Source organism: Pelophylax lessonae (genome assembly GCF_965119305.1).
Source record: "Pelophylax lessonae genome assembly, chromosome: 8".
Classification (NCBI taxonomy): Eukaryota; Metazoa; Chordata; class Amphibia; order Anura; family Ranidae; genus Pelophylax; species Pelophylax lessonae.
In genome coordinates, this window is record NC_138775.1 from 27,848,834 (window position 1) to 27,876,829 (window position 27,996).

Below are 27,996 nucleotides of genomic sequence, written 5' to 3' on the forward strand. Positions count from 1 at the left end.
AGACCAGCAATAGAGCCAAAAGATATGCCGAAGGACCACTGCCAAAACAGAGGCAAGGGGTAATGCCTAGTAAAGCTCTTTGGGACCCCATGGGGAGGCTTTGGTCGCCCCCACTCTTTAGTGACAATTCTGTCAAAATAGGCAGGAAAAGGCATCACCTTTGCCGCTTTGGATGGCTTGCGAGTGCCAAAGGGCACCTACGCCTCAGTCGCAGCTTCAACTGCATCCTCCATCTTCAGGGTCTCACGCACAGATACAATCAGTGTATACACCAGCGCTTTTTTGTGTGCGGTTGCAGATGTGGACAAATAATCCTCACTTATCAGGATTGCAGACCCAGCAGGGTGACCCATATCCGCAGGGGCTGAATCAGTTTAAGGATCTGATGAGACAGATGAGCCAGGGGAAGGCGGGGGGCGCTTTTTGCAAGCCCGTCGCCTGCAAGCCACCTCCACCCAGGACAAGGTACTCCAGGACCGCTGTCACTGCATGGATGGATGGATGGATGGTTGGGACCCGGAGGACCCCGCAGCCTCAGAGGGGATCAGGTGGAGAAATGTGCTCCAAAGACTTTATGGGTCAGCAGGGGGATCCCACAAAAAGTGTAACACTGCTAAGGGACAACCCCCACCACTATGGCAGCACCACCCAGTCGCCAGGCACAAAGCACCAAGCAATCGTCAGTAGACAGGGAGAGGACCCCACCAGACTAACCACCCACAGAAACAAACAGGCACCTGCAGACACCAGGGGAATCTGCACTGCACGCGTGGCGACAAGCAAAAAGGTCCAGGAGTCAGCACCAGGGAAGGGGCTCCCACCCCCGAAATCGCCACCCACAGGGCTCCACTTTCATGGCCACCGCTATTGCCAATGGCAAACCACAACAAAATGGCCACTGGACCACACAAATTTGGCTGCCTTGTATGGAAACAAAATGGCAGCCCCACAAGGCTTACAAGGACCCAGGAGGGAGAACAGACCTCAAAGGACAGATCCAGGCAAGGGGGCCTTTGCAGGAGCCACCACCAGGTACAACCCCCCCCCCTGGTTCAGACCATCATCTAGTCCCCGGCAGCACCCCCCCAATCGCCAGTTAGTGCCCTGCCCCCAGCCCAGGAAAGTGGCCAGATCACCCAAGCCTGGAGGGGGGCAGGATGAGGGACTTGGCAAGCAAACGGCGGATGCCTGCAGGAAGGAGGGGAACCCAGGGGTCTGACCGTCCCAGAGGGGGGGGGGGGGGGGGGGAGACAGCTACTCACCATATCAGGAACCAGGCAGGCACCGCTCCAGACAGAACCCCTCTCCATCGAAATGGAGGGGGGGGCGCTTGTCAGGAGGAACGCTGCGACTCAGGCCGAGACACGGACATATGCGACCTCGCGGGGCGTTTAACTCGCAGGCCTGTCCCGTCCAGTGGGACTATGTCACGGCCAACCTATTGCGGAGCTGAGGTCTGTGCGCGCTCGCTGGCCAGACTGGGGTGACCGCTGGATCCATATTATCCAGCCTGTTGCATAGTCCGGCAGTTGATTGTAGATCTCACAGGAAAAAACACAGGAGAAAAAAATTCTATCTAAAAAAAGTGTGCCAGGACAAGATCCCAGCAAGGAAATCGGTCCTGGCTATAGCAGAGAGAGGGAGTATACCCCCTGGGACTGGCCATGGGTGTAGCCAGAATTTTGTGCCTAGTGTCCTACTCCTGTAGGGGGCAGTATAAGCCAATGGTTATGAATATCAGGAGCTGTGTCCATCAATGAAGGAAAGAGAAAATTGTTTTGAGTTTCTACTACAGAAACAGGTCATGCAACACTGTACTTACACCAAATTTATATCATTTTCCCCCCCACAAATAGAGCTTTCTTTTGGTGGTATTTGATCACCTGTGCGATTTTTACTTTTTGCTAAACAAATAAAAAAAGACAGAAAAGTTTGAAAAATGAAAAAGTTTTTTTGTTTACGTTATACAATTTTGTAAATAAATAAGTTTTTTCCTGCACTGATGAGCACTGATGAGACTGCACTGACAGGAACTGATGAGGAGGCAATGATGGGGTGGCACTGATGGGGTGGCACTGATAGGCGGCACTGATAGGTGGCACTGATATGCAGCATTGGTGGGCACTGATAGGCGGCACTGCTGGGCACTGATAGGCGGCATTGACGGGCACTGATAGGCGGCACTGACGGGCACTAATAGGCAGCACTGGTGGGCACTGATGGGCGGCACTGATCGGCACTAATGGGCACTGATAGGCGGCACTGGTGGGCAATAATGGGCACTGGTGGGCGACACTAAAGGATGGCAATGATGGGCACTTGTGGGCAGCACTGATAGGGAGGACACTGGTGGGCATCACTGATGGGGAGGGCAATGGGGGGCTCCCTGAGCCCTGATTGCCATCCCTGGTGGCCATAGTGGGCATCCCTGGGGTCATAGTGGGCATCCCTGGTGGTTCTAGTGGCATCCCCCCCCCCCGAGGGTCTGCACTGGTAATCAATGATCTGATTACCAGTGCCGACCCCCCCCCCCCCCCCTGTCAGGGGAGCCGCCGGTCGGCGCTCCTTTACTCGTGCCTGTCAGGCACGAACTAAGGAAAGCCGATCAACGGCTGTTCCTGTTTTACTATGTGACCAGCCGTGATTGGACACGGCTGATCACATGGTAAAGAGCCTCCGTCAGAGGCTCTTTACCGAGATCGGAGGTGCAGGGTGTCAGACTGACACCTCGCATCACCGATCGCCGCTCTGCGCGCCCCCGGGGGGCGCCCAGAGCGGTGTTATCCTGCCGCCGTCATATGACGTCCGGTCAGGATAACTCAACCACATTCCCGCCGTCATTCTGTTATAGGGCGGGCGGGAAGTGGTTAAAGTCAGAAGGGTCACACTGTCCCCCATCACAAAGCAATGAACAAGAACCAGTTAGGAATGGCTATTTGTAATACACTGAATTGTCACTCCCAGCCTAGGGCTACACTGGCAAATCCCTTAACCCCCCCCCCTACTGATTTAACTAATGATCAAAATGTGAAATATTTGACTGTAGCATAAGGCAGTATGTTGGCAAAGGGCTGGAGAGCAGTACAAAGTGTGCAGGCAACTGAAGCATGGTGTAGGCTCCTTGCACGTTTGGGGCTGCATTTCTGAAAATGGAGTCAGATTTGGTCAGGATCAATGGTATCCACAATGCGGAGAAATTCAGGCAGATACTTCATCATGTCATACCATTCAGGAGGTGTGTGATTGGCCTCAAATTTATTCTGCAGCAGGACAACCACCCCAAACATAGTTAATATCTTCAGTGTAAAGAAGAACAAGGCGCCCTGGAAGTCATGGTTTAACCCCCACAGAGTCCTGATCTCACCATCATGGAGGCTGTCTCGAATGACATGGAAACAGAAGGATTTGAGGCAGCCTACATCCACAGAAGATCTATGGTTAGCTCTCCAAGATGTTTGGAACAACCTACCTGCTGAGTTCCTTCAAAAACTGGGTGTAAGCTTACCTAGAAGAATTGATGCTGCTTTAAAAAGGCAAAGGGTGGTCACACCGAATATGGATTTGGATTGCTCTTCTGTTTTTACTTTCCATTTTAATTGATAAAATTATTAACACTTCTATTTCAGAAAGTCTTCTTCATTTACAGCATTTTGTCACACCTGCCTAAAACGTTTGCACAGTATTATGCTGTATATATTTTCATACTTCACGCATCCATATTTGTAGATTATGTACGCAGGCCTTTGCCCCTGCTGTAGTGCTGCAGAATGGTTACAGCTAAAGCTGCCCATAGATGGATCGAATCTTGGGCAGTTCAGCAGGAACCAGCCAAGATTCGATCCATCTATGGGGAGGCTGATTGTACCCATGTCAATCCATCAAACGACTTGGGTACAAACAAGTCAGATTTTTAGAATGCGGCTATAGCCACTAGATGTAATTGTGATCTCCCTGCGCTGCCCCCACGCCGTGAAACGGGGCTAAATGAGCCATCAAAACAAACCACACGCCCACTTTAACCTACCATGCTACCAAAACAAAAATATATATATACATTTCAAAAAAATGTGCTCAAAAAAATAAAAAATTTATATATATATATATATATATTTCTAGATTGTAAGCTCTAACGAGCAGGGCCCTCTAGTTCCGCCTGTTTTGAACTGTATTGTAACTGTACTGTCTTCCCTCATATTGTAAAGCGCTGCGCAAACTGTTGGCGCTATATAAATCCTGAATGATAATAATAAATATATATATATATATATTTATTTAATAGGCGCCCAAGCGGTTTATGCCATAATGTACTAGTATGCACATTATGGCATGCTTGCATGTCAAACCAGCAACCCCCCGCATCCTTCTAGATCCAGATCCAAATGAATCCACAAGAGCAGCCCCAATCCCCTTCTCAGGTTCCCCACTGGTGCTCCTCCCTTAAGACCAGTGCCCCCAATAGCAAGCCCCTTTCTATAGGGGGCACTGGTGCGTACTCACTCCCAAGCCCTGCTCTATGCAACCATAAAACAAAACCACAGCATAGCCCTGCCCCTGCTCTCTCCTCATTGGCTCACTGGCTGTGATTGACAGCAGTGGGAGCAAATGGCTCTTAGCGAATCAAGAGGGAGTCCTGGGACAGCCAAGGCTCTCATGCACATCACTGGATCGAGAGGATGCTGAGGTATTAGGTGGGGTTGAGTTGGGGGGGGGGGGGTGAAGAGGCACACCGGTCTTTTTTACCTTCATGCATTGACTGTAAAAAAAAAAAAAAACCTTCAGCCTTTACAACCACTTTAAGGTTATTCAGAATGGACACTTTGTCCCCAACCTGCAGAAATGTGAATAGTTCAAGTCTGACTAATGCATGTTCAAAAGTAGAATTGGCATCAAACACAAAGACAGCCATACAGCAGATCTTTTCTTGTTAAGTTTATTGGCATCATTGTCATCTTTACAGAAGAGTCCAGCCTACGCAGTATTATGTAGACTGCCCGGGAGAAAAAAAAAAAAAAAAGAAAAAAACAAACAAACATAGAAAAAGGCAAAAGTGCTATATGAAAGCAAGCCACAAATGCGAGAACAGAGACATTGGGGGGGAGCTCAAATGGCAGAAAGGGGGGGTTTCATACCAATAGTCTGATCTGCAGTACAGGGGGTGAGAAGGAAGGAGGAGGAGAGGATGGGGGGGGGGGGGTCTAATACTACATTACCTGCTAGGGGAGAAGAGAAAAAAAAATTATACACCCCAGATTGGGAAGAGCACTCGTTCTACAGAATACCTGGGGAAACATACCCCACCTTGAGAGAGCTTAGCAAATTATCCCCTGCAGACAAGGCAAGATTATAAAAAGGGAAAGGATAAAAAGCCACCATACGACGTCTGAAAGAACCGGCACACATTGCAGCCAGATGCATCTTCTCATTATCTAAATCAGAATAGGAAGAAAACTATATCTGGAGCTGCAAGTTACAATTATTTCAGATGTTTTTAAGAGGCTGTCCGACAGAGTAAAACTCTTCCCAATTGCAGAGGAGGGCAGCTTGGAGGTATAAAGCCCCTCAGCTCATCATTGGCTGCATCAGGGTTGGGTCCTAATCTGAGGTCAGTCACGCTATGAGTATTTACAGCAGCATGGTTGTTGGGACAAGATAGAGATATTATAGCAGCTTGGTTGCTAGTGGAAAAACTGATATATATATATATATATATATATATATATATATATATATTCGCTCATATAACTGAAAACTCATCGGTCAGTACAACTGACGTAAGGTAAGGGCTCAGATTTTACAGAGTCCTCACCTCTCCCCTAAAGTTTAAAGCCCAAATGAAAATAGAACCCGCAGTTAACATTACCTAAATTCATTCTAGGGGCAAAAATACCACAAAAGTTTTAAGGTCTTACAGTTAATTGTTAAAGTAGCCACAGCCTGAATGGACAAGCCTGTTCCCTGCCAGCATGATGTGGAGTGGCAGCAATGGTCTCTACAGAGTTCTGACACACCCTCACCCTCTATTAAGTCAGATGTAAAGCTCTGCAATCAGCAAAGCTTGTGCACCCCTCTAAAGTACTCTGGATCTAACCCAGTAGGGGTGGTATATCAGTCCTCTGCAGAGTTACCACTGCTTCCACACTGAGCAATGGTCCTTCTCTGCAGCATTCTGGCAGGGGACAGGCTATATAAATGAGGCTGCTGCCAGGACCATTGCACTGTGGAAGCAGTGGTCTCTGTGCAGTGTCCCGACACCCACTATTTAGAATAAAAGTTCTGTAATAAGCAAAGCTCATGCTCCCTGCTGTTTGGAGGGTTCTGGATTTGACCCAGTATGGGGTATGTCAGACCTCTGCAGGGTTACCACTGCTTCCACAGAGAACGCAAGGGGCCCTAATTTGCAGTATGCTGGCAGGGGGAAGCCTTTACAACTCAAGATGTAGCTGATTTTTGTTTAGAGAAAACAGATTTTGAACACCTTTTGTTTTGATGCACCTGGAATGCATTTAGCAGATTGACCGAACGTTCAATTGGGATTTAACAGGAAGCTAGTCATGTGCAAAACCTGCAGGCTGCCACGGCAGACCTCCTTTAAAAAAAAAAAGGCTATTCACGTGACTGTTACACTGGTCCCAACCCTTCTATTTCGAGGCACTCACCTGCCGCACATAGGAGGGTTGGGCATTCTGAATTTTATCAATGCGTATCCATTCCAGGTCAGTGACTCGAAGCGTGGATGCAAGGGGATCCAAATGACAGCCAGCAACTAGCATTACTAATAGAAGGCCAACAGAGAGAGCCTACACATCCCTCTCACTACAGGTTCCAGTTAAGAATCCGGGGCGGATAGTCACCAAAGAGCCATTCCTCTAACTGGGAAGAGGTTAACTCTTTCCAAGAAAGCCTTTTTTCAACTGGGCCCACAATGACTTAATACGCCTACTGAAACATTTATTAGAGTCCAGTAATGCACACCACAGACCTAACTGTAGTCACAAAGGAGCTATAAGACAGCTCATCTAGTGAAATGAAAAAAGGAGCAGTTTTATCCTTCCTAAAGTCCAGGCAACCAAATTTGAACTCAGACCACCAGTCACGCCTGAAAACAGCTACCGCCAATGAGTCGAGGAGACTGGTGAACTTAAGCCGTCGCCAAAACGCTCTACTTCGCTTAAAAGCTGCAGGTTTTTCTTTTCCGGCTGAACATTTGCAGGCCAAGCACGCAAAACATAACACGTCCTTTACTGTCTAAATACCTGTGCTTCAATACTTAAATCAAAAAGAAAAAAAAAAAAAAAATATTCTTACACTAAATTTATACATTTTAATTGGTTGCATATATTAACATGTACTATATGATTTTTCACTTTTTTTTTCGCCCTAAAGAAGCATTATATAATAAATGGAGTCTGTAAAAGTAATGATTAGTTTAAAAGTAAACAAGCAATAACAGATACATACAAAACTCAAAAAACCTAGTGGAGACCGGGTGCTGAGCTTGCAAAGGAGAATGGCAGATGTAGGCAACTTGAGACGCCTTCGCTACCGCTGAAGGAAGGCCTTATGCACATGGGCTTCAGTTTGTGTAAGAGCAGTGGGTGTAGCAAGCTTTTGCAAAGCATTTTTGTAGATTTCTGCAAGTTTCCAGCAGCTTTGTTGATGCTTTTAAAATAAAGTAGGGGGATGTAGAACACAGATGTGAATGGAAGTGTTGACTGTCACTTTAAGGCCTCATTCAAATGAGTGTACCGTTCGGTAAACCCTTGTGAGATGCACAGCTGTTCCAAGCATCTGCATGCAGGCAGTCCCAGTCATTTAGAGTGGGACACAGCACAGGGGTTCCAAGTATTTGCATACAGTCCCATTCATGTCCATTGGGACACAACACAGGTTTTCCGAGCATCTGCATACATACCCAATAATTTATATTGGGACACAGCACAGGTATTGCGAGCATCTGCATGCAGTCCATCCCATTCATTTCTATTGGGAAACAGCAGCTGTATGGACACAGCCCCTGGTCCCAATTTGACAGCATGCGGGTGTATGTCCCTGAGGGCAGTGTGCATTCAGGGGGGGGTCGCGCACCCCCACAGCTGTCAAAATATGACTACCGGCTGTTTCCATACAGCTCCCAAGTCCTAAAAGACATGAAAGTGATTGCCCTTATGCAGATGCACGAACAACTGTGTGGGAGAAGACGGCCCTTCACATGGGAGTACAGATTAGTATGCCCATGCGAATGAGGACTAAACAGGTTCTCAATATGCTTTAAGTAGCAAAGCCTAGCAGTTTGATTAATGTGACAGGACTACCAATCAGATTTGTGTTAACCACCCCAAATTGGAGCTGAAGTGCTTTTTTAAAGGCTTTAACAAACCTGATTGGAGCTTACCAGAAGCATTGCAATTGCTTGCTGCACACAGAACCCCATATACAAAAACTTATTCCTGTGTGGATAAGGCAAAAAAAATAAAAAATCTAAGCATACTGCACCAGCAGTTTGCCAGCAGCGGAGTGGTCACAGGTTACCTACCTCCACCTATCGTAGGATATGCAGCCTGTTTAGAGCCTTCAACGGGACACTGAACAATTAAAAAGGATTATTTAACTTCATGAAATAGGTTAATTATACACAAAACTGTAAAAAGAAAAAAAAAAAAAAAAAAAGTCACAAAGAAAACCTGTCTCTCCGCAAGACACAAAAAGGAAGTCATGTTCAAACAAACAGTATGTAATGTTAACCGCTTTGTGTTGCCAACAGGGCCTGCAAAGCCAAAGCTTGTAGGCTTCTTGGCTACACAAGGGTTAACCCGACATGGTCAAGTAGTCCACAGGGAAGTGGGGTGAGAAAAATGGCTGTTCTGCTTATAATACAAGTGTTTCTTTTTTTGGACCGGTGCCTGGGAGCTGGAGAGGGTGCAGGAGATTAATATTTATTCCTTGACACTCTGGGCAGGGAAGAGAGAGGGTTTCGTGTTCGAAGGCCTAAGTGTGATATCTGTTAGTGAAGGGCTCTGCCGTCGCCTTCCTCTCCCTCTCAGCAGCTGCAGGTCTCCGCCGAGCCCTTTGCTCGGTCATTCTTGTCCAGTTTAATGGGCTCTGGGAATTCGTTGTAGAGCTCCACCTCTGTTTCCTAGGAGGAAAAAAAAAAAAAAGAACTAAAGTGAGAACACTAAGGCCACACAGATTTCCGTATAAACATGTAATCATTCATGGCAATACAAGTGGTCCACTAAAACACCCGACCCTCTCCTGCATATATTCTTCTTTCCTTAAGCTGGATACACACTATACAACTTTTGTAAGTAGATTTCTATTAGATTTAACTTCAACTATGTAGTGCGAGGGCCTGCCTGATTGCATACAAATTGAAAGCGTTTAGGTCTGACCTCATATTATATGGTTTTGGTAAGTATGAAGGAAAAAAAAAAAAAATCTAAAGAATTGTATAGTGTGTATCCAGCTTTAGCCTCCATCTTGCTACATTTAGCTGCTGGGAGCGAATCCCCAATACTTCAGGGCTTGGGGATCAAATGACTTACACAATTTCTATGTGACAGTGATTAGCCCTGCCCGTGGGGGGGGGGGGGGGGGGGTGTTCTGCTCTGGTCACTGCTTTTTCCCCCAAGCCTGTAACTCGTCTATAAACCGCATGCAACATCTTGCCCTGCCCACTGCCTTCTGGATTGGCAGCACTGCCTCTGTACCTGAAACCCTCCTGGTGTGAGTTGCAGTATCAGGCAGAGGAAGAGTTGAAGTCCTCATTCACACTGGTGTACCAATCTGTAAATAGGGCAGTCTTCAGCTGCCCAGGGAATGCACAGATGTTCCATGCAAGGGCATGTAGGAGCCTGTTGAAATCAATGACAGGTGGCCACAGCTGCATGGACCTCCACACAGAGCGTACATCAGTTAAAGCCTTATGCACAAACCAGAAGGCACTCGGTCTGTGTCCTGACCCATGCATAGGACCTGCACAGATGTGCAGTCCGGGATATGTGTGGTGGTCCGTACAGCTGGCTACCTGTCATTTATTTCAACAGACTACCTGCATGGAACCCCTGTGCATCCCGGGTGGCTGAAGACAACTGATCGGTATACTGTGTGAAGGAGGCCAACACCTCAACAAAAAAAATATAATATTGCAGCTTACCAGTCCTTGTTCATTCATTTTTAACTGGTGATCCTTAGAAACATACTTTTGTGACTACACTCACTTCTCCACTGCATCTATGGAGGGGAGCCATGGTTGTAAAACAGGCTGGACTTTTAATATCTGCCTTTATCTCCATTCATGGTGTACTGATGGGACCAGCTGAGATTACACACGAAAAGATAAACAAGGACGCTGCATTTCTGGCAGGAACAACAGGTATTTTCTGTATTTGCTAAAAATGTTCTTACTTTGAAAAAATAAATAATGCAGCCACTACATTTAGAGCCGGTTCACACTGGGGCGACCTGTCAGGCGACCTGGTCGCCTGCCATAGAGAAGCTGTGGACCCGTTCTAATAGGAGCGACACAAGTCGCTCCGACTTAGAAAAAGGGTCCAGGGCTTCTTTGGGGCGACCCGGAGCGACCTGCATTGACTTAAATGATATGAAGTCCGTGCCGGCTGCTCCGAGGTCGCCACCGAAAGTCGGGTTGCTCATATGTGAACCGGCTCTTAAAAAGGATCTTAAAAGCAGATTTAAAAAAAAAAAAAAAAAAAAAAAAAAAAACCCATGTCATACTTGCCTGCTCTGTGTAATGGTTTTGCAAAGAGCAGCACCAATCCTCCTTTTCTCAGGTACCCTGTTGGCAATCCTGGCCCCTCCCTTCTGCCGAGTGCCCCCACAGCAAGCAGCTTGCTATGGGGGGCTCCCAAGCTGCTGCTGTGTGTCCATTTACACATGAAGTGTGGCTCAGCCCCATCCTGCTCTCTCCTCATTGGATGTAATACAGTAGCAGGAGCCAATGGATCCTGCTGCAGTCTCAGCCAATGAGGAAGAAGAGACCCGGAAGAGCTGCAGGTCTTGTGCACATCGCTGAAACTAGATGGGGCTCAGGTAAGTATTAGGAGGGGGATTATTTAAACTTTACACATAAAATGTATGAAGGTAAATTAAGCTTCCAACTTTACAAGCACTTTAAGGGCTTTTCATTTTTTGGGTTTGGTATGCTGCATGTCCATTTCAAGAACAGAGCTCATGAAATCAACTCTAGGAGCTTGCAGGCCACAGTGTGAGAAACCAATTAAGGAGAGGCACCCCTTCCTACAGAGGAACTGCTGCATTTTAGAATGATCATGATGCAGTTAATATCTTCGAACATTCTCCAAAATTTGCAATGACCAAATCAGATGATATAAAATATCCTAAGTCTCCATGCATTATGGCCCCAGACGCTGCATGCCAATTTTTAGACATCAGCCACCCCGGTCTCTTGATGGATATACACTATTGTATTGCAATACGTTTAAGTGCATCAGAAGATGCAATAAATATTATCAAGCTGATGTAACGTGTGGGTGTTATGTGGTAAAGAATTCAATATTGTCCAAAACCATCAAATGGGAAGATACTGTGCAAGGCATCTTAATAATTTAAGGAGGATCTAAACGACAAAAAGATGTAGTCTATGTTGCAGCTTACCACACTTTAAATGTGGTGGCTGCATTTGTTTTCCATTTTTAGTCTTTTTCCCTTTATTTTCCACCCTGTAGTGGCCAATAACACTTCCTGTCTTTTCTTGTCTATGCTCATTTCTCCACTGTATCTGTGGAGAAGCCATGGTTGTCACCTAGGCCAGCATTTCTAATAGCTGCCTTTGTAAATCTCCATTACATGGTGGACTGATGAGACTAGGCATTTCCACAAAATGGAGAAGTATGTTTGTGCTTTCTTTTCAGATCAGCGGAAGTGACAAGGTATATATACACATTTCTGGCAAGAGCAACAGGTATTTTCCCTACTTGCTGAAAAAGATTTTAGCCTTACTAATAGAGATTAATGAGGCCACCGCATCTAAGGACTAGTACGCTGCAGGCAGGATTATTTTTAATGCAGAAACGACATGCTATGTCTCCATCTGCATTAAAATGTACAATCCTGCTTGTCCGCCCCTGTATTGTGAGCTGCACAAATGCAGCTCATTGCAAAATTTGGCAATGCCTCGTTGACTGAACTCCAGCTCCTGTGCAAGAGTGGCATCATTTTGGCATGACCAACTAAATTGGCCAGCGATCGATACCTCGAAGTCAGCCGCCCAAAGATGTCAGCAGCCGGCGGGGAGTTGCGAAATGCTGCATCGCTGGACTGAAGGCGAGTCTAGTTCCACTTTAAAGAGAATGTACACTTTTCATAGGGTTCCCCCCCTAATGAAAAGGAGATTGCTGTAATTTAATAATTTTAAAGATCTCCTAGAATGAGATTAGGCACCTACTTTGGGACAGCTTGGCTCAAACAAATTACCCACATGCCACCGCTGTGTGGCTGGCAGTGAAGCTGCAATTTTTTGTTGAAGTTTATGTTACATACAATAACCGGCATACTCTTCTGGTGGGTGCACGACAGACTTGCCCTCTGCGTACTAATTATAGAGCGTCACTTGCGTCCACATTTCTGCCACTCAGGAGAAGCCTCACGTTTTTTTTACACTGAATACAAGGCGTTTTCTGATTGGCTATGGTGGTGAGGAGCAAGTGACATCGCCTTCAGCCACATAGTGGTGGCATCTGGATATTTTGTTGGAGCCAAGCTGGCCCAGAGTGAATGTTTACACTGTTCTCATCATTCTCAACTCAATTTGAGTTAAAGCTCAAGTCAAGACAGATTTTATGATAAGTGGGCAAAAGTTATTACTCTCTCATAATTACAAAGTAAAAATGATATAAGGAAACATTGAGACAGCTGAATTGTAGTGGCCAGGGGAAGCCCACTGGCAAGAATCAGATTATTGCTGCCACTGTGTGTGAACAGTTTCAACTTCCAGTAGAGACTGTCCGATTTATACAGATTACAAGAGTACAGAGTACCAGCGCCACCCGTTAACATGAAACTTTTCATCTGGATAGAACCTCCAACTGATCCTGCACGCAGTAAGTGCGGGTTCAGGGTCAGTGTTTCTGCAGAAGTTTGGACATACACGTCGCAGATAACTGTCCAGTTTGTATGCGACTATAGCAAATAGCAAAGAGTGTTGCAGTGTCAACATGCAGCAATTATCGCTGAACGCAGCAAACTATCTGCACCCCATTGCCCGTGTGATTGTAGGGGGAAGGTTTTTAAAAAGATCAGAACAATTTGAAGAGTGTTTACATGAAGCGGATCACTGCTAAGTGAAAAACACTTAATAGCCAGCACATTACCTGTTTAAGTGCATTCCGTGCAATGGTCTGGAAAGCCTGCTCCACATTTATAGCCTCTTTAGCACTGGTTTCAAAGTACGGGATGTTATTTTTGCTATGACACCAGACCTGTGATCGCTTTGTGGTGACCTGTGTAGAGAAGGCACAACAATGAAAAGAGATACTTTCAAGACATATGAAATAATCTGCATACCCCTCATCAAGGAGATTCTTTGTCGAGTTGGCCAATGAATAATACTAGGCGGACTTTAAATTGGCCAAGATGTGGGGATAATGACACCATCTGCCCCTCTCAACCTTGGCAAATTAGGGCCCTCAGCAAATCTGATCGGTCACATTCCTGGAATTCTCCTTTAACAAGCAGTAAAGGGATTAAAAATAAGCCCGACCTCTGTTATTGCAGGCACGCAGGATGCCTATACAGGTCCCTCTCAAAAAATTAGCATATTGTGATAAAGTTCATTATTTTCTGTAATGTACTGATAAACAGACTTTCATATATTTTAGATTCATTACACACAACTGAAGTAGTGCAAGCCTTTTATTGTTTTAATATTGATGATTTTGGCATACAGCTCATGAAAAACCAAAATTCCTATCTCAAAAAATTAGCATATTTCATCCGACCAATAAAAGAAAGTGTTTTTAATACAAAAAAAGTCAACCTTCAAATAATTATGTTCAGTTATGCACTCAATATTTGGTCGGGAATCCTTTTGCAGAAATGACTGCTTCAATGCAGCGTGGCATGGAGGCAATCAGCCTGTGGCACTGCTGAGGTGTTATAGAGGCCCAGGATGCTTCGATAGCGGCCTTGAGCTCATCCAGAGTGTTGGGTCTTGCGTCTCTCAACTTTCTCTTCACAACATCCCACAGATTCTCTATGGGGTTCAGGTCAGGAGAGTTGGCAGGCCAATTGAGCACAGTAATACCATGGTCAGTAAACCATTTACCAGTGGTGTTGGCACTGTGAGCAGGTGGGCAGGTCGTGCTGAAAAATGAAATCTTCATCTCCATAAAGCTTTTCAGCAGACGGAAGCATGAAGTGCTCCAAAATCTCCTGATAGCTAGCTGCATTGACCCTGCCCTTGATAAAACACAGTGGACCAACACCAGCAGCTGACATGGCACCCCAGACCATCACTGACTGTGGGTACTTGACACTGGACTTCAGGCATTTTGGCATTTCCCTCTCCCCAGTCTTCCTCAGGGTCCGGTCACCTCTTCTCGTTGTGCGTTTTCTGCCACACTTTTTCCTTCCCACAGAGGTGCCTTGATACAGCACTCTGGGAACAGCCTATTAGTTCAGAAATTTCTTTCCGTGTCTTACCCTCTTGCTTGAGGGTGTCAATGATGGCCTTCTGGACAGCAGTCAGGTCGGCAGTCTTACCCATGATTGCGGTTTTGAGTAATGAACCAGGCTGGGAGTTTTTAAAAGCCTCAGGAATCTTTTGCAGGTGTTTAGAGTTAATTAGTTGATTCAGATGATTAGGTTAATAGCTCGTTTAGAGAACCTTTTCATGATATGCTAATTTTTTTAGATAGGAATTTTGGGTTTTCATGAACTGTATGCCAAAATCATCAAATATTAAAACAATAAAAGGCTTGCACTACTTCAGTTGTGTGTAATGAATCTAAAATATATGAAAGTCTAATGTTTATCAGTACATTACAGAAAATAATGAACTTTATCACAATTTGCTAATTTTTTGAGAGGGACCTGTACATCCACAAAGTTCCCCTTCACACAATAACTCAGCAGCTCAGCTCCCCCCTCCCATCAGTAACTGGTCACTTGTCTCAGCCACCCCCATTTTCCTACTAAATAGGTCTTAACAGCTCATTCTGATCTCCCCCCCATCCCCAACTATTTCCCTTTCCTCCTTGCAAGCTACTCAACACTTCAGTTCACCCCCACTCCTCCCTTCAAGCTATGACTCCGCATCTCAAGCTCACCACACTCCCTGCAGAGACTCCGCATCTCAGCTCAATCTGCTCCCCTTCACTCACAGCTCCTGGGTTGCGTTTAGGATATTAACTGAAAAAAATAAAAATCTTACTTGTCTGTTTTCAAGGTCTATCTTGTTCCCCAGGACAACAAAAGGGAAGTTTTCAGGGTCCCGTGGACTGGCCTGAATAAGGAATTCATCTCTCCAGCTGTCCAAGGTTTTGAAGGTGTTGGGCGCAGTTACATCGAACACCAAAACGCAGCAGTCTGCCCCTCGGTAGAAGGCCACACCAAGTGACTGGAATCGCTCTTGCCCAGCTGTGTCCCATATCTACAGGAGGAGAGAAGAAAGCTATTTGACTGCATAACCTGGGGACAACTTACTGAAAGCAGAACTCTAGGTAACTAAAGAGAAATTTTAATGCAGCTCAGTATTCACCATTACATCATTAAAATGTGTTTTAAAATGAAATACTCTGTGCCAACAATCTGAAGAAAGGAGGACATAACGTTACAGGAAAAGGAGCTTATTGCTATGCTGCTTCTTGCACTCTCCAGTCACAGGCAGTGGAAGTGGAGTGCAGGGCCAGCAAGGCCCTATGTACACTAGGGTAAAAAAAACAGGAGCATTGAGGTCTGCAATGCAAAGGGATCTGAACAAAAAATGGTTTTCCACATGCATTTGCCACTCAATGTTTAGAATGATGTACAATAGAAACATTTAAATTTGATTACCAAAAATCAGGAAAAAACTTTTCATTTGTGGTCCGTTTAGGCTGCATTCACACTTGAGCGTAGCGTTTTTTACCGCGATTTTTACCGCGTTTTTTCAGGAGTTTTTCATTGACATCAAAAACGCTGGTAATCAGCCCAAAAAGAAGCTCATGTACTTTTTTCAGCTACAGGCGTTTTGCAAAACGCTCAGATGTGAACAGGGGCCATTTAAATGAATGGGGTTTTACTTGTTGGGCGTTTTGGAAGCGTTTCTTTTGAGTGTTTTTGGAGCTGAAAACGCCCAGGTGTGAATGGAGCCTTAGTGTTGGTTCAAATGCAGGTTGAATGCATCCAACCTGATCCTCTGGTAAGAGGCATCCTAAATAATACGAGCTTTATGCCATTGTGCATGAGGCCAAATGTTGACCATACACTGAGCTCAAAGTCAAGCAAAGCCTGGAAGATGTGTAGCTGTGCAGATTTCTCTTCTCTTATCTAATTGTGGATAGAGAGATTCTCCTGTATTTTGACAGCTGGCTGTCAAAATACCTGAACAGCTCAGCATCTAATTGCAGCTGCTTTTTGGTCAAATATTTTCTGCCCAACTCCTTTGATTTTTCAATTGAGGAATGTCAGGAGGAAGGTGGCCAACAGGGCCATCTACTGAGAGAATTTCAGCCGCAAAGGCATCATGCCCCTGTAAGGCATAATGTGCTAGTGTGCATTGCATAGTCCCACTTTATAAAATCCTTAACTTGAAATCAACCCCTGCCGGCGGTAGGCTATATCCTGCAGAGGCTTCCATCTTCACCCGCTCCTCCTTCCCGTTTCATGGGCTGTGGCCACTTGAATGGCTGAGCCATGAGCAAGGACATGACTCCTGGAGTTGTGGCAATAGTACAGAGCTTCTGAAGGAACAGCATGGGTATACTGTTCTTTCAGAGAGCATGCACTGATGAGGTCACTGGCTGCTGCTCACTAGAGTATCTCCTAAACGGTGCACATTTAGGAGCTATTTATTTAACCTACAGGTAAGTTTGATTATAAGCTTACCTTTTCGAAAAAAAAAAAAAAGTCTACCACTTTAAAAATTTAAAGGACATGTGCCCCTGCAGGTTAATGCCATAATATTCTAGTATGCATCGCATACTAACACAGTATAACAGACTTGCCTTACAAAGCCCTCCAGCGGCACGCTGTCACTGTTGCGGGTGCGTCCACCTTTGCCCGGTGTACCTTATGAATTTGCATGTTCTGTTTGAATGACCGACTCACACACATGGAGTCGCCATAGTGGCACACTCAAGTGTTCCGTGTGTGCAGAATAATGTACATGCACCATTTACATCATTGGCTTAAGTCAATGCCACTATCCACTAAAACGGCTCAAGTTCAAGCCGTTTCAATGGTACCTACAGGCAAGACTTTATAGTCTTACCTGTAGGGTAAGGTCAGATTTTTGCATTTACTACCACTTTAAACAGTGTTAAATTGAGTGCATGTGTAGTATTGTAACACAGGCATTTTATTAAAGGACTGAAAATACTCTTTACTAACTTTGTCTGGCCAAACATTACGCAATTTTCTTATTCAATTTCCATTAGATTTACCTTCAACTATGTAGTGAAAGGACCTGTCTGACTGCATATGAATTGAAAAAGTGTTTAGGTTTGACCTCATATTATATGGGTTTAGATAAATCTAAAGGAAAACTATAGAAGAAAAAAAATTGTATAATGTATGGCCAGTCTTACGAGAAGTCACTAGAGGGCGCCCTCCTTTCACATCTACAGAAGTATAACTAATTCAAACTCTTTAAGATTACATTATCCCTTATACAACAAAAATCACACAGCCATTAATCAATAGATACACCTTTTTACAAAAGATCTACCGGTCTTACCTTCTCTCATCATTTCAGAAAGAAGGGCTGGATAGGGCAGTGATGGGGGCTAAACTAAGAAGTGTTGGATTGCACATGGAGGAAACCAGAATCTGTAGTGGCTACTACTCACCTGATCCTTAAAAAATAAGGCTGAGTGCTCAGATTTCACTTGCTGTATGATCGTCAATGACTCAGTACCGAGGCCAGAGTGTCGAAGTAATAGAGAAAATGGGATTTTTGACTTACCGTATAATCCATTTCTCTGATGTTCATTGACTAACAGCTCATCTTCATGACTGGAGGTAATGCTGCCCCCTACAAGAGTAGGACATGGCAGAGAAAATCTTGAACATGCCTATGGGGCAGTCCCTGGGGGTTTACTCCCGCTTCCTGCTATAGGTATTCAGTTTAGTAACAGTGTCTAAAGAAGAAAACCAAACTCAAAAGAGGGGTGGGTGCTGTTTCAATGAACAGAGAAATGGATTTTACAGCAAGTCAAAAACTTCCCAAAGGCTAAACACAGCCAACCAGGTAACAGAGCTCGATTGAGAACTGGAGCTCACCTGGAAAAAAAAAAAAAACCCTCAGAGGACAAATCCTCTAAACAGAAGCCTGCAAAACTTTTCAACCAAAACAAGCATCCGCAGATACCAACACAGCCACTTTGTGAATGTGTGCACAAACAACCAAGTGGCCGCTTTGCAAATTTGCACCGACGCCTGATGACCGAAGGCTCAGGAGGCACTAAGCGTCCGAGTAAAATGCGCCCGACAGGGAAAGGAGGAACCTGACCCTTAATAGAATAAGCCTGAACCAGTCTGCCTGATCCATCTGGAAATGGTCGCAGCAGAAGCAGCCAGACCCTTTGAGGTCCATCCATGAGGACAAACCGTGAGTCTGACTTTCGAAACGACTCCATAGCTGCCAGGTAAACCTAGATTGCCCAAACTACATCCAGGGAATACAAAGCAATATCCTTAGGATGTTTAGGCTTAGGACACAGGGAAGACAACACAATGTCTTCATTCAGATGAAAATCAGAGACGACCTTTGGAAGGAACGATGGACAGGGGCGAAGAACCACCTTATCCCTGTGAACAACTAGATAAGGTGAACGGCAAGACAGTGCCGCCAGCTCAGACACCCTGCACGCTGAAGTAACAGCCCCCAAGAAGGCCACCTTCTGGGACAAGGTATGCAGGGGAATCTCCCGAATATTTTCAAAGGGAAGTTTCTAAAGAACTGACACCAAATTGAGGTCCCACGGCGGCAATGGAGACCGCACCAGGGGGGCCAAGTGTCTCACTCCCTGGAGAAAGGTACGCACCAAGGAGTGAGGCCAACGAAGGTTGAAAGAAAATCACCAAGGCCGAGACCTGGCCCTTGATGGCACTCAAAGCCAAAACATTGCTCGACCTCTCGCTGGAGGAAAGCCAAGACCCAAATTACCAAAAAGGAGCGAGGGTGAACCCAAGAGGCTCACACCACGCAATGTACATCTTCCACGTACGATGGTAAATCTTCCTGAAGTAGATTTTCTAGCTTTTAAAAGCGTAGGGATCACCAAATCAGACAACCCTCTATCCTTCAGCACCTGGCTTTCAACAGCCAAGCCATCCAAGCCAGCGACTGTAAAGCAGGATGTAAGATCGGTCCTTGAGACCGCAGATCTCAGCAGAGGGAGTCTTCGATTAACAATCAGCGACCAGCCATACCAGATCTGTGTACCAAGACCGGCGAGGCCAGTCCGGAGCCACTAGAATGACTGGAATCCCTTCTGCCTCGATCCTGCTCAAGAGTCGCAGCAGAGGCTTGAGAGGAGGAAAGGTGTCTATCAGACGATAAGGACTTCAGAGAGTCACTAGGGCGTCTGGAGTCGGCTAGAGGTTCCCAAGACTGTGCCACAAACCTCTTAACTTTGCTGTTGAGGTGAGAGGCCAACAGGTCCACCTCGAGTGGCGGCCGCTTCTTGTGCCCCCTTGGTGATTGACAGACCACAGCTGTGGCATTGTCCGATTGAATCAGTACTGGACATCCCTGGAGACAAACTGTCCAAGGATCCAGGCAGGGCCTGATAGCTCGGAGCTCCAGTACATTGATTGGTAGCCTGGACTCCTCCAGAGTCCAGACCCCTTGAGCACTATCCGTGCCGAGGACGCCTCCCCACCAGGATAGGCTGACATCCGTGGTGACAACTGTCCAGTAAAGGGGAAGAAAATAATTTCCCTGAAGTGCCGGAGAACGAAGCCACCAAACCAGGGACCCCCTTGTTCTCCGGCTCAACATGATTAGATTGTCCAGAGACTGAGGATTCTTGTTCCACTTCACTAGAATCTCTTATTGCAGAGATTGTGTGTGGAACTGTGCAAACAGAACCACCTTGAAGGTAAGACAGCTTCAGGCTCAGCACCCTCATGCAAGTCCGAAGAGATGACCATCTGCTAGACAGCAGAAGCTGAATCGCCTCCTGCAACTTTTGAAGTTTGGCCAGAGGGAGAAACACTCTGGCCGAAGCAGAGTCCAGAGTCCGTCTCAAATATTCCAGGCTAATGGACGGAACCAGAGCAGACTTTGGGAGATTCAGAATCCAACCGAACTCCATCAGCGTTTGGAGAGTGATCTCCAAGTTGGCCAACAGGGCAGTCAAAGACTCTGCCCGCAAAAGCAGATCATCCAGATACCCCAGTAGTGCAATCCCCCGCTGACACAGTAATGCTAGAAACAGGGCCAACACTTGTGAAGACCCGAGGAGCAGAGGCGAGACCAAAAGGGTAACGCCACAAATTGATAATGCTCAATAGTCGCCCACGGCACCATGGCAAAGCAGAGGAAGCGCTGATGGGCGATACATAGGGGTGTGTGAAGGTAAGCGTCCTTGATGTCGATGGATGCAAGAAAGTCTCCCTGATGTAGGCATGCTACCACCGTGCGAATTGCCTCTATTTGAAACTTCTGTACTCGCACAAAGCAGTTCAGCGCCTTGAGGTCCAGAACTGGACACACCTTGCCCTACTTTCCTGGGAACCGTAAACAGGTTTGAATAGAAACCTTGAAAGCGTTCCGACATCCGAACCAGGACAATCACTTCTTGAAACAAGTCTTGCACTGCCTCATAGAGATCCGGCAGGAGCTCTGGGGAGAAGTGCAGGTTGGAAGGGAAGAATGTTGCCGGCAGGTATGATCGAAACTCGATCTTGTAGCCGGATCAAACGACCTTGTGGACCCACTTGTCCTGAATTAAGAAGGTGCATGGGTCTGAAAAACAGTGAAGACGTCCCCCCACCCTTTGAAACGGGTGAGTGCACCCCTTCATGCAGGGGAGTTTTTGTCCACAGGCCTGGCAGATCCAGCTTCAGGTTTGCACGACCAAGACTTCTTGGAACCCCCATAGAAGGCCCTGAAGATTTTTCATTCCTTGCCCTGAGAGCCTGAGGAATGAAAAGGCCACTTGTGAGCAGAAAAAGAGGGTCCCTGTCTGACAGGACTCCTTACCCTTGGAAGCCTGAGTAAAAAAAAAAAAAAAAAAAAAAAAAAAAAAAAAGTACCCCCCCTGTGGGGCCTTTGATTAGGTCATCCAGGGAAGCTCATGAATGGAAGATCGGACAAGGCCTTTTTAGAAGCCTGGTCCGCGGACCAGCATTTCAGCCAGATAATGCGCCACAGGACCACTGCAGAGACCGTCTAGAAATCAAGGTAGCGGCATCAGACGAACTGTAGCCCTTGGACCAACTGATTCTCCAGCTCCACAAACTCAGGAGGAAGCGGTTTCTCCTCCAGGTCCCTGCGTAAAAAAAAAAAACAAAAACAAAAAAAAAACCTTTAGCCCATTCAGTCATAGCTTGTGACACCAGGGTGATGGTAAACACTGGCCTAAGAGCTGACCCAGCCAGTTAACATATGGCAGGTCAAGGCCTCCGACTTCCTATCAGCTGGATCAGAGAAGACCGGAAACTCTTCTACAGGTACAACTGTGGCTTTATTCAACCTGGAAACGGGAGAGTCCACAACAGGAGGTACCATTAATTTTTTAAGGCGGGACTCCAAAAAAGGGTATCACATTGCAAAATGCTTAGGGATTGCAAAGGTGCGTTTTGGGGACCCCCACTGTTTTGAGACAATACTCTCAATGATAAAAAGGAAAAAAATCCATTTAAAAAGAAAACAGCTAGAACCAGAGATCCCAACAAGGAACTAGGTCCTTACTCCTGACTAGGCAGAAAAAAAACATTTAATACCTAAAGAAGTGGGAGTATACCCCCAGTATCCTGTAGGGGGCAGCATGACCTACGGAGGAGCTGTGTCAGTCAATAAAAGAAAGAGAAATTGTATTTTCTAGACAGAAGTGAGGAATGACAACTTGCAACAAAGCTGATTTCTTTATCAGCAAATTCTGGGGTCGGAATGTGCTGCAGATACATGTGTATTGTACAGGAAGTGTCATAAGCACACAAAAAAGCTTTCAGTGGAATCCCCCAGCACTGCAAGGGTTGAATGCTCAAAGCTTGGGATGCATCAACAGGCTGCATTATTTACCTGACCCCATCCCCAAAGCTCAGGTCTCACTAGGATCACTAGGCATTATGTAGAATCCTGGGTCATTAACCCTACATTGTATGTGGTGCAGATAAATATGCAACCACAGCTGACAAGGACTGGTTGCACCACTAGAGGGACTCAGTTTCTATTGTTGTCTGTGCCCGTTTAGGGGATTTAGCCTCTATTTGTCCTGCTTACAGTTAAAAATAAAAAAAGTCCCCAAATTTTGGGTTGACATCAGAACACTAAGAGGGGAAATCTTCCAATGGGGATGCTAGTTATAATCCTCCTTACTCTATCCAAAATGAACAAAAAAAAGTTTTGCAATTAGTTACACTGAGAATTTACCCAATACAACATAGGGATGGATCACTGCACCACAGCATGGGTCTTTTTTTGTGCCTAAAGTTACTTAAAGATGGGTGAAAAACAAAAACCACTCATGTGCTGCCTAAAGAGTCTACCTATGTAAGAAAATAAGTGACAAACCCTATAGATTAACAATTACAGAGCAAACGGCTTTCTGTTGCTACTTCTGGTTTCGATCCCCCACCAGAAGTGACATCAGACTGTCCGACACGCTGCATCACTGAACATGTGACTTCCTCAGGGTACCCTGAGGAAGTCATGTCTAGTGATGCAATGCTGTGGGCAGACACAGGTGACGTCACTTTCGATGGAAAGTGAAACCGGAAATAGCAGCGGACAGCCACTTGCAAAGCGATTTACAAGTCCTTTTGACTCTTAATCTGGAAGTGCATTTTTTTGTACTTTTAGCGAAGATTACTACACTATTTTCAGCCCTCTTGTTTGTCTCTTTTTTAAAGCCTGAACGATATCCACTTGGACACCTCAATGAAAATTTCACACAGACACTACTGCGGGGACAATCTCCTTTTTAAGTATGCAAGAGAGGATGCATGGAGGATTTCTGAGCGTGTATGACTTATTTTTATGGGTCTCTACTTGAGGTGAGCAGTCACTTTGGCTGGTGGTGGAGCAAAATCTGTTTGGATGTTCTGGCTGGAACTGAAGAACTATTAAAAAGTCAGTTATTTAAACTAACTATTGTGGACTGGACATTACTATGGATTTGTGGCACTTTGCACCATTCAACTAGTAATATTTAACAAGTTTCATATACTAATAATCAAATTAGTGTGATTAAGGGCAGAGCAACAATGATTTAAACAAACTGCTATCTTGAAACTAGCAGCCAGCTTACAAATCAGAAATCTATTTTTCATCATTTTACTGGAGTAACATTTCTGCTCAGGACAAATACTGACGATGTGAGCCGTTCCCAGGGCACAGAGCAGTCACACTCACTGTCATGTGATTAACTCTTGTATATAGGAAGTGTCGTTGCCATAGATACCAGCACAAAGCTGGCTTCTAGAGACATGACAAGATAGCCAGGAGGTGCAAGCATTGTGGCGAGGAGATTCCACATTAAGTTTTGGCACATCCTGTAACATTTATTAACATTATGAACTGGATAGGAGCACTGGTACAATCTGAAGAATGAAATTGCTTTAAAAGAGAAGAATGGGACTTTTTTCTTCAACATACTTAGTTAGGTGGATGCAGATGAGAACCGAGCGATCAAACACCGCTGATTACTCGGTCCTCCGTTCTCCGTGAGCAGAGAGCTGGTGACCGTCAGTTACAGGCACGCTGCTCGGCCCCCTACACGCTCACTGGAGCTCTGGGCCTTGAAGGGGACAGGAGCGGCCGGCTCAGGCTTTCAGCGGCTCGCTGAGAGGCTGAGCCAAAGGCTGGACCAGGCATCTGAGCAGATCAGGACCATATGGTTGCGATCTTTCCCTGAGCATGGACATGCTCTGTGACATCAGCCGACAGCAGGCTTCAGCCCGCTGTTTGTTGAATGAAGGTCACAGGAATGCAGAACGATCTGCAGTCCTGTGATTCTACAGGAGAAGTACTGCCAAACAAGCTCTGGCTGTACTTCTCCTTTAAGGCTCATGCACATGGCCAGCTGGGCCAGTACAAGGTAAAACTAGGAGCCACAGGTGCTGGGTACAGCTGACCAGGAACATAAATGGCTATACACAGGTAACTGAGTAAATGTGTATGCAGCAAACCTAACAGCTTGCATACAGGGTTTCTTTACTTTCTTCACTAATACCCATTTTCCCAAGCTTGCTATTCTTTATTCTGGTGTCAAAATTTGTTGCCAACCACTGGCTGTTATCCTGTAGTGGTACTATACCTGCATTGTGACCAGCCGGTCATCCACCATCACCTCCTTGGTCAGAAAGTCAGCTCCGATTGTGGCCTTGTACTGGTTAGTAAATTTCTTGTTAACATACTGGTTCATAAGAGAAGTCTTGCCAACCCTGCAGCAGGACAAAAAAACAAAAAATATTTTTAAGTGAAGGACTGTTTCCAAGTCAAAAGAGATTACCACATTTCATCCCAATCCTCAATGAACTAACAAGGGAGGGGTCCCATTAATAAGAGCTGCTGCCCTTACGCTGGATGCGGAGATCAGCAGCACCACCTACAGGTGTAACTAGGTACATCAACTGCATGACAAACACTTGGGGTATTCAAAAAGCAACTGAAAAGTACTGACTTCCAAAGTGTCGTAAACCACAGCAGCCATTAACACAGCTGTCAGATCACTTATAAGATTGACTGGCTGCTATTTAAGGGAACCTGAAGGACAGAAACATGGGATTAGCCATTTCAAAAGTGTAATTTTAGGGGCAATCACTGGCTGCGCTACCTAGTAAGTCACTGACTACAAGCAAGTATTCAGGATGAGAAAATGAGACTTTAATGACATCAGTGACTGTATGCTTGTCTGCAGTGAAGCCAGGACCAGGTGACAGCCCTAGGACCAAAACAGGATCACAATCTAAGTTTGGGATCGCATTCCCTGTAAATGACAAGGTGGTGTTGCCAAGGTCACGTTTTAGGGTGCAGTCACACCCGCAAATTCACCGGCCAGGGAAATCGATGCGGGAACCCCAGCGGAAGTTCCTGCACTTAGCTGTGTGAGGCAGCCCCGTTGAAAGCAACGCATGAGCAATTACATGCAAGTGGGGGCAACTAGTTGCAGTAGTCGGCAGCCTCCCATTGCTTTCACAGATAATGAATGCACTCCAAGGCTAGCCATAGACCGAGCGATTTTCTTTCCTTCAACTTATATTTGAAGGAAAGAAAATTTTAAAATTTTCCAATAAGTCAGTAAAGATGGGGAATCCCTGCCGATGTGTCTTTGTATTCTGACACTGGGAGGTTTCCTCACCTTTAGAGCACAAATGATCACTGCTGGCAGTTATAGCCACCAGCAGGGATCGAACAAAAAAAAAAAAAAAAAAAACCCTGACAGGCTGGTTGTTATGTAGTCGATTGATAGGACTTCAGTACAACCAGCCTGCCCAAAACTCGCTGGATCAAAACTCGGCCGATTACCGCTGAAATGGATGAATTTCAATAAGTCTATGGCTGGCTTTAGAATGGCTAGATATTAGATAGTAAGCTTCTGGTCTGGGACTCCATCAATGCTTGCAGTGATCTATCTATAAGGCTTTATACAATTTACCTATACAAATACATGGTATTTGCAGCCAGCAAAATAAGTTTCACAGAAAACAGAAGCAGGTACCAAGCCAAGGGTTTGCTCGATGCGGAAAGCATACGCTTTTCTTAAAAGTCACTTCCTGCCCTCAATCAGCTGATCATGAATTGGCAGAGAATGTACAAACCAATCCTAACCAGTGCCAAGAAGGATGGGCCCTTTTATTTTTTTTGTAGCAAATACTGAATTTTGTACATTAACCACTTTAGTACCAGTCACGTAACCTCTACGTCATCAGACTTTGCGGGGTTATACCGGGATGATGCCTCTAGCTAGAGGCATCATCCCGGTACCGTTGTTTGAAGCCGACGGTCGGCTTTCCGTCGGTAACGATCGATGCGGCTCGGGAGCCGCTCGATCGTTACCCGGGGGGGCGGGAGGGGACGTCCCCCCCCTCCCGCGGCTTTGCTCGGGGCTACCGTCCCACCGGGAGCCCCGAGCACCCAGCCGGCACGTCCGCCGGCTGGATGGAGTCCCGATGAATGCCGGAAACGGCATCGATCGGGTCTCCGATGACGTAACCCGGAGGCGGCGTCCATGACGTCACGTCCGGGTTACTGTGCTGCAAAAGGCGGCAGATTTGAAAAACGGCTGTATGCAAAAATGCCGTTTTCGGCGTTTTGCATACAGGGAAGTGTACTGGAGGGGTCTAGGGTCTTTTAGACCCTCGATCCCTCCATAAAGAGTACCTGTCACGACATATTGCTGTCACCAGGGATGTTTACATTGCTTGTGACAGCAATAAAAGTGATCAGATTTTTTTTTTTTTAAAAACCTGTAATAAAGTTTAAAAAAAAAGAAAAAATAAATAGGAAAAAAAAAAAAAAAAAAAAAAATTTAGCCGTCCCCGTCACCGTTAGCTCGCGCACAAAAAAAAACGTATACGCAAGTCGAGCCGCAAATGAAATCGCTGTTCAAACCACACATGTGAGGTATCGCCGCGATCGCCAGAGCGTGGGCAATAATTAAAAAAAAAGAGCTACACTCTAACTCTAAACTGGTAACCGTTAAATAAATTTAAAGCGTCGCAGATTGAGATCTCTATTGACCGTAGTTTGTCGCCATCCCACGGGGGGGCGCAATTTTAAACCGTAACATGTTTGGTATCTATTTACTCGGCGTGACATCATCTTTCACAATATACAAAAAAAATGGGCTAACTTTACTGTTTAGTATTTTTTAAATGCAGTGAAATGTGATTTTTCAAATTTTTTCCAAAAAAATGGCGTTTTAAAGACCGCTGCGCAAATACCGCGTGACAAAAAATTTTGCAATGACCGACATTTTATTCTCCAGAGTCTTTGCTAAAAAAATATATATAATGTTTGGGGGTTCTAAGTAGTTTTCTAGGAAAAAATACTGGTTTTAACTTGTGAACAAAAAGTGTCCGAAATAGGGCTGGGGCTAAAGTGGTTAAATACCATATGAAGAATGTGTAAATGTCATGGAAGGTGCTTTACTTACCCAGAATCCCCCAGGATGATGACCTTCAGAAGCACTTTCTTTCTGGACGTCATCTTTCAAAAATAAACTGCAATGAGGAAAAAGGAAAACAAGTTATTAAAGTTACAAAACAAAAAAATCAACAAAGCAAATGTCAAAGAATATACAGATTGAGATGTGAGACGTGAAGGCCTTGTGACCTATGAAAGAGGTTTTTATATGAAAACTGACAAATGTCATATTTGAGAACGCCTTGCTTCAGGCAGTCACCCGTTTTGAGACCTAGTCAGGTGTTGAATTAAAAATATAAAATGTAAAACTTGCTGTAATGACTGCTTTATAAACCAGGATTTCCCTCATTTTGAAGAGATTTTTTATCACTTCCTTAAAATGTGTACGCACTCGCCTTGTAAATTCACTTGAGAAATGGAAGGCAAAAAACATACATACAAATATAATTCCATATTCTTATTATAATTTTTTATAAAAGAAAATCCCATAATCTGTTGTG

At 45.3% G+C, this 27,996-nt stretch overlaps 1 protein-coding gene across 1 annotated transcript; it reads right to left on the reverse strand.

Annotated features, from left to right (window-relative positions):
* Positions 1-8,441: 8,441 nt before the first annotated feature.
* RAB7A (RAB7A, member RAS oncogene family) lies at positions 8,442-27,577 on the reverse strand. Its single transcript, XM_082264835.1, has 5 exons — positions 27,507-27,577; positions 24,666-24,792; positions 15,410-15,628; positions 13,350-13,478; positions 8,442-9,133 (listed from the first exon to the last, which is right to left on the reverse strand). The coding sequence occupies exons 1-5, from the start codon at positions 27,557-27,559 to the stop codon at positions 9,038-9,040; spliced, it is 624 nt and encodes a 207-aa protein (XP_082120961.1). The 5' UTR covers positions 27,560-27,577; the 3' UTR covers positions 8,442-9,037.
* Between the last annotated feature and the right edge of the window lie 419 nt (positions 27,578-27,996).